The sequence below is a fragment of the Venustampulla echinocandica genome, assembly GCF_003357145.1.
Source record: "Venustampulla echinocandica strain BP 5553 chromosome Unknown scaffold_9, whole genome shotgun sequence".
Classification (NCBI taxonomy): Eukaryota; Fungi; Ascomycota; class Leotiomycetes; order Helotiales; family Pleuroascaceae; genus Venustampulla; species Venustampulla echinocandica.
The window spans coordinates 647,977-660,875 of NW_022474214.1; the positions used below are offsets into that span (position 1 = coordinate 647,977).

At 49.2% G+C, this 12,899-nt stretch overlaps 4 protein-coding genes across 4 annotated transcripts; 2 read left to right on the plus strand and 2 right to left on the minus strand.

Moving 5' to 3' along the window:
• Nucleotides 1-74: 74 nt before the first annotated feature.
• On the plus strand, nucleotides 75-1,039 carry BP5553_08953 (Eukaryotic translation initiation factor 3 subunit K; the record flags this gene model as incomplete). Its single annotated transcript, XM_032017576.1, has 2 exons — nucleotides 75-244; nucleotides 472-1,039. The coding sequence occupies 2 exons, from the start codon at nucleotides 75-77 to the stop codon at nucleotides 1,037-1,039; spliced, it is 738 nt and encodes a 245-aa protein (XP_031866219.1).
• Nucleotides 1,040-1,528: 489 nt separating this feature from the next.
• On the minus strand, nucleotides 1,529-2,930 carry BP5553_08954 (Uncharacterized protein; the record flags this gene model as incomplete). The annotated part of the gene is made up of 2 exons (XM_032017577.1): nucleotides 1,529-2,725; nucleotides 2,805-2,930. 2 exons carry the CDS (start codon nucleotides 2,928-2,930, stop codon nucleotides 1,529-1,531), a joined length of 1,323 nt encoding a protein of 440 aa, XP_031866220.1.
• A 775-nt stretch (nucleotides 2,931-3,705) lies between these two features.
• On the minus strand, nucleotides 3,706-9,554 carry BP5553_08955 (uncharacterized protein; the record flags this gene model as incomplete). Its single annotated transcript, XM_032017578.1, has 3 exons — nucleotides 3,706-3,826; nucleotides 3,879-8,606; nucleotides 8,737-9,554. The coding sequence occupies 3 exons, from the start codon at nucleotides 9,552-9,554 to the stop codon at nucleotides 3,706-3,708; spliced, it is 5,667 nt and encodes a 1,888-aa protein (XP_031866221.1).
• A 716-nt stretch (nucleotides 9,555-10,270) lies between these two features.
• BP5553_08956 (uncharacterized protein) lies at nucleotides 10,271-11,665 on the plus strand (the record flags this gene model as incomplete). The annotated part of the gene is made up of 2 exons (XM_032017579.1): nucleotides 10,271-11,287; nucleotides 11,354-11,665. 2 exons carry the CDS (start codon nucleotides 10,271-10,273, stop codon nucleotides 11,663-11,665), a joined length of 1,329 nt encoding a protein of 442 aa, XP_031866222.1.
• Between the last annotated feature and the right edge of the window lie 1,234 nt (nucleotides 11,666-12,899).

Below are 12,899 nucleotides of genomic sequence, written 5' to 3' on the forward strand. Positions count from 1 at the left end.
TCTTCTCATCCCCATCATATTATCATCATCACCTTCTCCGCCACCGCGGCCAACGACGCGAAGGATAAGTAGCCATGGGGAACCCCTTTGACTATGCGCCCGACCGGCCAGAACATATCGATGCTATACTAAATGGACTCGATCGCTACAACCCAGAGACCACTGCTGTCTTCCAAGAATACGTCGTCCAGCAGTGCGATCAGAAATTCTATGACTGCTACGCCAATCTGGCCCTGTTGAAACTGTAAGCAATACCCCCTTAAGCCGCGGATAAGAAAAGGAATGAGATCTTATGATGATCGAAATTAACGTTTCCTATTACTCTGAACTGGCATTGGAGAATGAATCCTCCTGCTGCCCATGAAGTTTCTTTATTAGCTCTATCTGAAAGACATTGATTCCTTCCCTTCAATATATGTACATCTGGAGTGTCTTCAATTTGCAACCACTAATATTTTCCTGCAAATCCAGCTACCAGTTCAACCCCCATCTTACCAAAGACGAAACTATAACCAACATTCTCGTCAAGGCGTTGACCGTGTTCCCCTCACCAGACTTCGCTCTCTGCCTCCACCTCCTACCCCCACACATCCTGACCCCAGCCTCTGCATCATCAGCACTCCCGGCCGCCGGCGACGCGCCCCTCTCCGAAGCCGTCCAAAAACTCAACGTTCTCAACAATCTCCTTGCCCAAGCAAACTATGCTGCATTCTGGAGCACGCTTGACAGCGATGATCTCTACGCTGATCTGATTGCTGATGTTGCTGGTTTTGAAGAACTGATTCGCATCCGAGTCGCACTCACCATCTCACAAGCCGTCCGGGAAATCGAACGCTCAGTCCTAGAATCGTGGCTGGGAATGCAGGGCGAGGCGTTTAATAAGTTTGTAAATGAAGTTTGCGGGTGGGCTACTGATGGCACTGTTGTGAAGGTGCCACTGAACAAGGAGAATGAGGCAAAGGGAACCGTCGTCAGAGAGAATGTCAAGATAGAGCAATTCTCTAGGGTTATTAGGAGGGCTTATGAGCAACCTGCTTGAGTTTCGTCTTCTCTCTTTGAACTGCGATAATTGCATGGCATGGTATAGCATGGGTTGGCGGGTTGGCTGGCGTTTATGGATGGAGTTACAGTTAACTTGATGGGCAACGATGAACATATACCAATCTATGGTATGGGCATCCCAAATTCCCAGTTATGTTAAGGCCGCTTCACGCCAGAGAGTAGAATAGTGAGCAAAGCATGACCAAAGATATGAAATACTTAGAAAATGTTTTGGGGAGATGGTATAGAATTCGTGTTCGCAAGTCGCCATGATCTGGGTCTATCCAGCCTGAATATGCCTCGGAGGAATCTGTTAAGCCCTCGAATCCTCAATAATATGAACGAGATATCCTACGAATAAAGTTACACTGCCTTGTAAGTTTGATATGCATCAGTGGTGGATATGCTCGTAAACCACAGAGCTATCTTCGGCATCTATTGAACCATAAACTCACGCATTCATAGCTTTCTCCTAGTAGACTGGAATCTACATCTTAACCGCCAACTCCTCCCACTGTACCCCGGCCCACTCCTCCACATACCCAACCTCGCCAGGCCTCACATGCTTAGGCACACAATCACTCTCACAAACACCCATAATAATCGTCCCCCAATCCATCCCATCAATGCCTTCCACCTCACTCTCTAGCTCCATAATAGCATGTGGCGTTAACTGTACCTCGAAAGCCCTTTCCCTCCCACAATTACCACACCTTGGAATTCCATTTCTACCCCCTCCACTCACTTTGATTTTCTCATTCCCGGACCTGGAGATAGAGGACAATAATCTCCCAACCTCATCATGCTTCGAATATAAAAGCGGGTTGCCCTTAAACTCATACCGTAAAACCTGCTCAGGATTCTGCGCCAGCCTATCTGCAAATTTCTGGAATGTCTTATCAATACTGCTCTCGAAAATATCCTTGTCTTCCTTCTGGCCCCCTCCTTTACTGTTGCTAGGTTCATCAAGGTCCATGGTCGTTGTTGGGATGGGTAGATCTTCCATCTTTTCTAGGACTTCATAGTCTACGTCGACTAGGTAGTAGAGTGGGTATGAGGCGGGGAGGTAGGAAATTTCTGGCCACGGTTCAGCGGGGCGTGGGGGGCCGAACGTAGGCTGGGGTGAGTCGGTGTCGAGGGAGAGGACGGAGGCAAAAGTTTTGGGGAGATCGGAAGCGCTGGGTGAGGTGGTTGAAGAAGGTGGCTGTGGCGGTTTGGCTCCTAGTTCAGAGGGTGAGGGAAGGCCTGCCGCTGTGAAAGGGTTTTGCGGTTGGCTTCCGGGGGTAGACTGGGAGAACGGACTCGCAGAGTTCGAACTCGATGTTGCAGCTGAGAATGGGTTTGCGGACGACGACATCGACGAAGGCTTTGCTCCAAAGAGGGTCTCTCCAATATTGACTGCCGGGTTCGGCGCTGGCTCTTTCGTCTTTGGAGCAGGCTTCTTCTCGTGCTTATCTTCCGAGGCGGCAGTCCCAGTAATTCTCGTGGCCCTCAAAGCTCTTATGCTTCCCTCCTTCCGCCGACAGCCTTTGCGCCGGCATGTCCATATGTACAGTCGTCTCTCGTGTCCGGGAAAACTGTTTGGCAAGTCTCCGTTTAAAGCCAGAAGTAAAACCATGATATCATTGCATATCTTGCATTTTGCAAGTGTTGCGCAGGGAGGGGCAGCGGGGTGGAGCCATGTCTAATGGGATATTATTAGCAAGGTCTATTTACGCAAACCCGACTCCGAGACAGTTGGAAATAGAACATTGCATGCATACCGGGCTTCCCCCAAGATGGCTGATTGTGTCGTCGCCGGGTTCTTTGGCCGCATAGCCCAGTAAAACATTAGTTTCGATATAGTCGCCTTCCTCGTCGTCAGACGAGTCGCTATCGTATGGCGCCATGAGGGAATATATAACCTCGTCCTAGTCTCGCAAACAGAATGAAATCTGGGCTAAATACTAGGCGGGATGTTATTGTTCAGGTCGCTGTTGACCAAAGTCACGAAGGGGGGCAGTGGTGGGGTATTTTTTTCAAGCGAGGCGCAAGGCTGAAAAATCCTTCTGTCAAATCACCTTGTCGCGCTGCAAAGTAAGTATTTTGGTGGTTAGCCTCGACGGATTCCCCGGGAAGACTTGTCCACTAGTTGAACCTACAGAGGTACCTTGGGTCTGAACTCTAACCGAATTAACATACATGGCGTTATGAATGGGCTAAATGCAGGGTCTCGAGTCAGAGCCGTTGAGGTCTTCTCATAGCAAATTCGCTGCTGTCTGGCTTTGTCTGTCTATTCTGTTCGGCTAAGATGTGATAGTGGCCTGGAGATGGGTATTTGGGTGACTGCTAAGGTGATATTTTACCTATCCCAGCCACTGTAAACTAGCTAGGCACCTAGGTATTTAAAGGAACCCGAAGGCGAAGGTAAATTATACAGGAATAGATGCCAAGTACCATTTTCATTCAAGTCATCTAAATATACAAAGTTTGGCGTTCGACTTTTATTAAGAAACCAGAACGCTCGCTTCCCAGCCTGCGCTATCCTAACTCGAGATTGATATAAAAGCAGAAGTCAGAAAGTGAAGAGATAAAGTGCCATGCACATATTCAATGGGTATTCGTTAAAGTCATGGCATGGTCCTATAGTCCAGCCCATTATACCGCATCTTAGAAAACATAGCCCTAGTATGCGCCGCGAATCTTAGCATACAGATCAGTATCGAGGAAATTATAGTTTGGGTCAAGCTCGCAGAATGGATGTCGTGACAGAAGAGTATCGGCGGTGGGACGTTCCGAGGGGACACTGGTGTTATAATTAGCATAAACTTGCAGTGTGGTACCGAGAAAATACTCACATCGTAAAACAATCAGCCATGAAGGCCACTGCCACTGGACTGATGCTAAGTGCAACATCGTCGGGAATGGGCGGTGCCTCATTCAGGCTGCCTAGCTTGTAGATCGCTCCAACAGTCTCTTCCTTGCTCCACGGTCTGCGGCCTGCAAACATCTCTAAGACGACACACCCAAGGGACCAAATGTCCACCTTTGCAGAATAGCCTTGACCTTGAGATCGCACAACTTCCGGGGCCATCCAAAAGACCGACCCTTGCATAGAATTCGTGGCATCATTGCCATAGATATTGTCAGTCTTCTTAGATATGCCAAAATCGGAGATTTTGCAGGTTCCATCAAGATCCAGCAATATATTATCGGCCTTTAGATCGCGATGAAGGATACCTTCTCGGTGAAGATACGCCAATCCTGACAACGTCTGCCGGGTCAGAGAGCTCACCACAGTCTCTTCGAATTTCCCATGCTTCCGTAAACAGCTCCCAACACTACCGCCGGAAATGTACTCCAAGAAGATACTGATAGACATTTCTTTGCGTTCGCAGCCTAGATACTGGACGATATTGACGTGATCTAGATGCTGCATGGTATCAATCTCCTGATCTAGGGCTGCAACCATTTCCCGCATTTTTTCCTTGTCGTTTCCGGCAGCTTTGGCGCTGACCTCCACTTGTTTCACCGCCAAAAATTCTCCCGTCGTCGCGTTCATACCCAAGTAGACACGTCCATATGTACCCTTACCGATCAATTGACCCTTGAACCATCGGAAGGTTGCTTGCCGCTTGGGTATAGTGTCCTGAGGAATTTGTGGAAGAATCATGCTACCTCGCTGAGGCTTGATTTGCACAATATTGGCGCCGAACATCTTTGTACTCTTCCGGCGAAGAATGGTACTCGACATCCCACCCTGTTGTACTGGGGCAGTGAAACGCTTGTTCGCCTCGTGAGCTCCTCGCGCCACCTCACGAATGGATTTCATGCGACCCAACCCACCCGACCGACGAACATTTCTTTGAGCAATGCTTTGCATCGAACCAGGCCGCTCTAATGCCTTCAATGTCGATTCATCTGAGCCTAGAGTGTCGCTATCATTATAAGAGGAGCTAGTCCGGAGCGTGTTCATTCCGGATGTTTCGCCGATAGTCATGCCAGCTTGTGCAGCAGCTAGTTGCTCCAAGGTTGCCTGTTCAGCAATGGGGGATACTGGTGGGGAGCCGTTCGCACCCTCCTCTAAGACTGGCTGATCTAGATCTAGATTTGGAAAGAAATCGTCTAGATGGTTAATAAGCGCTTCGGCTGGTGGCCTGCTCGCCCACACATCCTCTCTTGCAAAGGATTCACGCCGCAAGAGCTTAGCACTCATGCCTTCCGAGGATTCTGCAGACCATCCACCTTCGGAAGCGGAGCCAGGAGTCCGACGCTGGGGTCTTTTGCCAGCATTGCGAGTATCATCATCGTCAAAATCTGGGGTTCTCGAGGCAGTGGCAGCTGCTACACTGTTCAGGCGGGGGGAGGAAAAGGAAACCGATAAGCCCTTCTTTGATCTTGATGTACGAATTGTCAAGTTAGGCCTTTGTCCGGTACTGTCCATATTACCAGCAGCTCTATCGGATGATGGATCTCTCCTCACGCTGGGCTGCCTAGTAGGTTTGCGAGATGCTATTGGTACGGCAAAAAGGCCGTGATCTGAATCGTCATCTGAATCGGCATGGTCAGCGGGAGCAGGTGACTTCTCGAACACGATATTGGATTCGGTGAAATCAAGATTGGGGCCATAGGACTTCCGATTGCCTGGAACCATCATCCCGGCAGCGGCATGAGAGCTGCTCGGGCTAAGCTCGGATGGAGAAGGCACTCTTTTGTTTCCTTCCTCTCGAAGCTTAGCCACCGAGGAACCCTCAGGAAAGCTCAAGGACAAAGATCGATCTCGCCCTGCACTGTCGCCACCGTCCTCCCCATAGTCTGGGACGATAAATGATGTGTCCCCTTTACCCCATGTCGTGCTGCCAGGGGTGCCACTTGCCGATCTAGGACTACTTCTACCAGAGCCCGAGGGACCGAAATCCACAGTAGACATGGCACTTCTACCTCTTTCAGGTTGATCACTATTATCAGACGGTGATTTCTTGCTTGTGGACGTGATTGAGGGATTCCTTGAACTGGGATGTCCAACTCCACCTAAACCCCTTCCAATGCCGATAAGTGCCGCAGCAACACCGCCACTAGCCTGTGGTAAACTGGGGATTTTGCGCCTAGGTTGTTCAGAGATGTCTTGTGGAATCCATGCTGCAGCGTCACCGCCAGATATGCGTTTTCCGTCGCTGTCGACGCTATTAAGAGACAACCTGGATTGCTGGCCCGTTTTCTTGCTCAAGGAATTGGCCTTGATTAACGTAGCGGACTCGGCGGGCGGCGGCGGAGGTCTTCGCTGAGGGTAAAGGCTTTCAGGTTTCTTGTCCTCAAAAGGAGAAAGTCGCGGCTGGTCAAAATCAACATTGCGGCCGACAATGCCGAATGACCCATCGGCAGAGGGTGGCGTCTCCTTGCTGGCTTTTTTCTTTTCCAAGTACGCCTTTTGCTTCCGTTCCATCTCAGCCCTGTGCTCACTGGCGGCCAATTCCATAAAGGCTTGTCTTTCTGATTCTGGAAGAGGGCTTTCTCCGCTTTCCTGTGTGGATTTGAACTGTTTCAAACGCTCTCGGAGCGCATCGGATTGTTCCATTTCGGGAGCCTCTCGCCCTGCGACAGGGGAACCGGTTTTCACAGTATTCTGCCGCGAGGTTGGAGGCGAGGAGCTTGAGCGCATTCTCATTCCATTGAGTCTGGCATAAGACTCTTCATCCATTGGGGCAGTAGTGGGCAAGCCAGGTGACATTGCCATTTTGTTACCAAAGTTAGCACCGAACCCGGGAGATAGCGAGGAAACAGCATTTGCTGGCGCACGAAGATAAAACTTCAAGCTCCCCGACTGATCAGCCTTCGTTCTCTTCTGCAAAAGCAATTTTTGATCATCTAAGGCTTCATCATGCTCAACTCGACCAAGGTCAGTTGCAAATATTTGCACAAGGTCAACATTCTGTATGCCCATATTCGCACAAATCGAGCGGCGAAGTTCAGCTGGGGAGTCGATATCCGTTATATCACACATGCGGTAGTTCCAACCATCTAGCGTCGCAAGAATGAATGTTCTGCCAGGACCATTTCGTCTCCCTCTGTAACCACCAGAATGAGCAAATCGATCGTAATCCGTTGCGGAAAAGGTGGAAGAGGGTCGGTCAAGGGATGTTTCGCTAGAATTGCTAATTTTGCCATTCCCTAGGAACCCGGGCGCTTTAAAGCTTGCATAGGGACTTGTGGGAGATTCCAGACCCGGTTCCTCGGGAGAGGGTGCTCCTTCTTCTCTCTTCTTCTTTCTGAAGTGTTTGAAGATTCCTTTAGGCTCTTTGACCAAGCTCGGCGGATCCGTAGCACTGTGCTCCAATGGAGAAGGACGGGCACCGTCTATACCATGGCGGTGGCTGTCTTGATTGCGGACAAGATTCAGTTCCCCAACTGCTCCCATGCCCCCGCGCAAAGCCTGACTTGCGCCGGGAGGCACACCGGAGCCATAGATGGCAGCACTGGATGAGATTGAATCCGTACTATTACTAGTGCGATGTCCGAACTTAGCACTGCGAGGTGAGGCGGATAAATTCCCATTATTAGCGGAATGTAAGGTCGCGAATGTACTTCCAGGGCTTCCACTCTTTGGGCTCCCTCCAACTCGGAGCGCTGCTCCCCTGTAAGGTCCTTCCCCAATGTCACTGCTGGCACTAGGACTATGCCGGCGACTTCCATCACCATCAATACCCCGCAGAGCAGTTCGATGAGAACCCCGACTCTCGGATGTATTAATATTATTGCTCAAAACGGGCATGGTGGTACTTCGAACGGATGCTTTCCGTGTTGTCGCGCCTGGCATAACGTTCTTTAACATTTGTTTCCCCGGGCTATCGTCATCGCCATTTGCTGTGCTTGGGGTAGAAACATGAATTTCTCTCCCGAAATTGGGTGAGGACTCCGCTGTCCCGTCTGTGCCAGCACTTGGAATAGTTGCCACTGAGGATTCCCGCCGAACGTGTGAAGGTTTAGGTAGGTCAGGAGTTCTGCCCGTGACAATGCCTCTGATTAGGCGGCGCATTCGCTTGCCCTCCTCACGCTCTCTCGCCTGGTCCCAGCCCGTCCCACTATTGGAGCATTCTTTTGCCAATCGAGGGTAAACTTGCTGGTGCATCATCCCGAAGTTTCCTCTTCCGCCATGGCCACTGCCCAATTCAAGAAATACAGAGCCGTAGATATTGAGCGCCTTGAAAGTCTCCTGCCAGTCGTTGGAGAATTGATTGTTGGCAAGCCACAGAAGAACACGGTCCATGGGCCATTGTGAGCCGCCTTCGTGGGGGGAGATGGGGGTATTAGAATTACTGCTGGTTGTATGCTGGTGGTTGATGCCCACATTTGCATTCACATTGAGCCCACGATTAGACATCTGAGGGTTGTTGAGAGCGGTGGCAGCCGGCGTGCTTGAAGAATTGTACTCGGGTAAGTGAATGTTGGGATAGCGGTTTACTGGCGTTTGTGCCGGGTATGGCCGGTCCCGATCGTTATACCAGCTTGTCCCCTCATCCATAGGCGTAGTTAAGGTCGTATCCATAGTGGATTTCGAAGTCCTGGAGCTGTCCGAGATGGCGGAAAACCTGCGAAAACGCGTATCAGCATTTCTGAGATGTCAAATTCAAGTCTAATGGAGTCGAGGTCATCCCCGGACAGTAAATAATAACGGCATATGTTTGGAAGAGCGAGGATTTAAAATGAGATGCTCCATACTCAGCGCTATCCCCTCTGTTAAAACTGGGTTCTGGTGTCCTACCAAAACCTGGAATTCCAACTCCAGGCCCGAAGGAATCACCATGTGGTATATATGTTGCCGACATCTGATGCTCCGAAGCTGGCGGCGGAGGTATTGACAATGGTGGGGGGTGTTGGTTGAGATAAGGTTGGCTCGGATTGTATGCTTGGTGCTGGCTATTCGCCGGCGGATTCAACGGCGGTAGGGGAAACCCTCGTGCATCATATGATCGTCCCCAGCTTCCCTGCCAGTTAGACTGTAAGATTCCTGGCGGAGGGCCTGGCGGCGGTGGTATCATGACGCCTGGATGTTGGTGAGATTGGCCGGTCAAGGGACGGGGCGGTGGAGGAGGGATAGACATCATATGCTGCTGGGAAGGGGGAGACATCGGCGGCGGCGGTGGAACTACATATTGCCTGGCAGGATCCGCCACGGAAGGGTGTCTCTGCCCGGGCTGATACATTGGGATGGCGGGACCTGAGAGTGCTGAGGGCCGATAAGCTGGGTTTGGAGTGAGCAACGGTGAGGGGACGGGATCTGTTGCAGCTGATCGTGCCCGTGGCCGCGATGGAGAGGGACTAGAGGCGGCGATTGTTGGATAGGGGGAGCCTGCCCCATACGAAGGAATCGAGCGGCTAGGGGAGCTGCTGGTGTTGTAGGCCAGGTGGTCGTTCAGAAAACGACCATGAGCATCTGGGACAGTCAAATCCGCGTTGGAATTCGAAGGGTTGCGACGGGGCGATGCGACGGCGGTATTAGATCGAGCTGAGGAAGATCGCGGTCGGGCGCTGGTCATCGCATCTTTGTTCGGAGCTTTAGGGTCGGACCTGGACTCGGGAGGTCTCGACGTTGTTGAAATGTTGTTGTTGTTATTGTTGTTGGTGGTGGTGGTGATGCTTGCGGCTGGCTCCCTTCACGAGGTGATAAAGGCACTTCAGTCGACCGGGTGCGAGGGAGAGAGAAGCAGAGACAGAGACAGGAACCGAGACGCAGACGGCAGATTGCTACGTATTGGGGCGCAAGAGGACTTGAGCGAGTGTAAGAAGATGAAGTAACTCAGCTATCCATGTATACTAACCACCAAGTCCCAAGTGCACGAAGGACCTCGTAGCGCCCTTGGTGTCTTGGGGACCGAATTGGTGCAGGGACAGGGGGGTGAGGGGCGGGATGCACCAGCCACCAGGGACTTATCCTCAGCCACACATAGAGCAGCCACAGTTTCAGCCACATAATAGGCACGTGACAGTTGCCTATCCGAGTACTCGTACCTAGGGATCGGCCTTTATATATAATTGGCTATTTAGTGATTATATGTATAATAATGTCAGATTTTGGCTATAATAATGTAATTGCCACGTGACTATACACTAGCTGTATTAGGACTAGTATATGCTCAATTAGGCTTAGCTTTTATTAGGTAATCCCAAAATCTCCTAAGCTTATTACTTTTCTCCAGAACAACAACCTTTTACCACTTTAACTACCCCTAAAGCAACTACCACTTTAATCTAAATGGCTTCTAGATTAAACTCACGAGAGAATCAGGAGGCTTTGGCAGTCTTTCGGCGAATTAAAGTCCCTGGCCAATACGATCGAGCTGTCTGTTCTTACTGTGGGATGAATAAGGCCTGGAATACTACCCAATTCTGTCAGCCACATATGGTTACTTGCGACCAATACCAGAACCACCTTCAGGAGACAGGCAAGCAGACTCCTAGCTTCCACGCCAGGGCTAAATTGGATAGGGAGACGAGGAATAGAACTGCTACAGTGTCTATTGCCTCCTTGTTCAATAGTCCACGGAAGCAAAACCGTGAACAGCTATTTGCAAAGGCAGTATATACATCAACAGTTGCCTTTTCGACGTTCCACAGTCCTGAATGGACAGAGTTCTTTAGGGCTCTTGACTTTCAGGTTCCTAATCCTAAAAAGCTAGCTAATGAGCTCCTGAATCGCTGCTACGACCAGGTTAAGGAGGAAGTCCAGGAGGTAATTGATAAGTCTACTTATGTTGGAATAGTATCCGATGGCTCTTCCAACGTTTCAAGGGCTCGCGTCGAAAACATCATGGTTATAGCCAAGGGACAGGCTTACTACTGGAAAACCAGTGAGGTTGGAAGTGTTACAGCATCAGCTCAATGGTCACTCCGCTACATCCACAATATCGTCAAGGAATTAACCAAGGACCGGGTAGAGAAGTGGTCATCCTTTGCTACAGATACCTGCGATACTCAGCGCTCACTTTGGGCCTATATCCACTCCACTCCAGGGCTGGAACATGTCCACTCAGTCCCTTGTGATTCTCACGGCTTACAGCTTATTATCAAGGATCTCCTTGATCCAAACAAAGACAGCAATAAGGAGGTTATCCCTTCAGCTCTCCGTGACTTTTTCAAGCTTCCTGCTAAGGTTATAGCCTTCTTTGCTAGCTCAGGGAAGCAATTAGCTTTGTTTCGCGACATCCAAAGGTCAAATACTGGGAAAGTTAAAGCTCTTATTGCAACAGTTCCGACGCGATGGGGGACTCAGGTATTTACTACATTCTTACATTTATATTCAGTGTATTCTCCTTATTAACTTAGTGTTTCTATGTAGGTCCGGCAGATCAAGAGCATCCTCGACAACGAATTAGCACTTAAATCCTTTGCTATCCATCCCGATACTACAAAGACGATTAATCCTATTATCCAAGACGATCTATTCTGGCAGCGCCTTAATGGCTTATATACTCTCCTCCTCCCACTCCACGAATGTCAGAAGATGTCAGAAAGCAACCACGCCACTGTTTTTAAAGTCTACCAACGATGGATCGACATCAACTTACATATCCAAAAGTGCGCTCAGCCAGGGAATAATCCATGGTGGGAGGAGGTTGCTCAATATACCAAAAGAGACGTTGCAGGATAGGCAGAACGGATGACAAAGCAGCTTCTTCCTATCCATATGGTGGCTTATAAGCTTACTCCAATACATTATGGAGATCCACTACTTCCAAAGTTCAAGGTAGTCGCGGAGACTTGGATTAGGGAGACAGGAGGTTCAGTCCTTTTGAAACAATACTTCCAGTATATCGACCAGGAAGGTGATTTTCACCCAGCGCACCCAGTTTGGGACTATAAGTTGGATTCACATCTTTTCTGGAGATACCAAGTAAGTATACTCCTAATATAACTAAATAACTCTCCTCTAATAATAATATTCAATAGCAATCTATCTGCCCTGAGCTTAGTACTCTTGCACTTCGACTAATTAGTACTACAGCCAATAGTGTACCTTCAGAGCGTTCCTTTTCGACGATGAATAATCTCCATACAAAAACAAGAAACCGGATGTCAATAGAGACAATGGATAAGCTTTCCTTTATATATATGAATAGTAGAGTACTGCGCCAGAGTCGGAAGGAGCATGAGTTAACTGACGACGATCTGTTGGCAATTGAGGACGAAATTGTACTCCAAATAGCTGATAATCGCGAGGCGTTGGAGGCATAGAGCTGCATAGTTTTACCCAGTTTTTGCCCTGTTTTTTAGGTCTTTTTATGCATAGCTATGCAAGAGTTGTGCTTAATTTTATGCAATTATATAACGCAACACCTCCTATAATAATAACGTAAATCTTACCACTTTATATAATTATATAACGTGAAAAATCCGAACCCTACTCGTACCAGTGCCAATTACTAATCCATTACTAATAATTGCTGCGAACATGGCGTGTTTCTCGCACCGTACAATACTACAGAGTACTCGTACCACCACTTCGTGCTGCAAAACTGCAAAACGTCATCGGTGGCCTGACGTATTAATTGTGTTTTCGTGCTACATGGTGCTACATCCTATAGCTTCCACCGACCTTACTTTGGGTTGGGAACGTCCGTATACGGGGCAATGATGGGCTATGAGCAATGGACTACTTTTGCCAATGACATACTATGCATACCTGCATATATAAGGTAGGTAGGTAGATATCTATATAGATATCTACCTATCCGCATCTCCTTCGGTTTCCTCGTATTTCACTCTTAGCTCATCACTCCCATTTCACTCCCCACATTCACAATCAATATCACAGCTAGAAACCCACCACCGCCACTCACCCAGCCCAGTGCAATCCAATCCACTGCTCAGATCCCGTCCCCAGC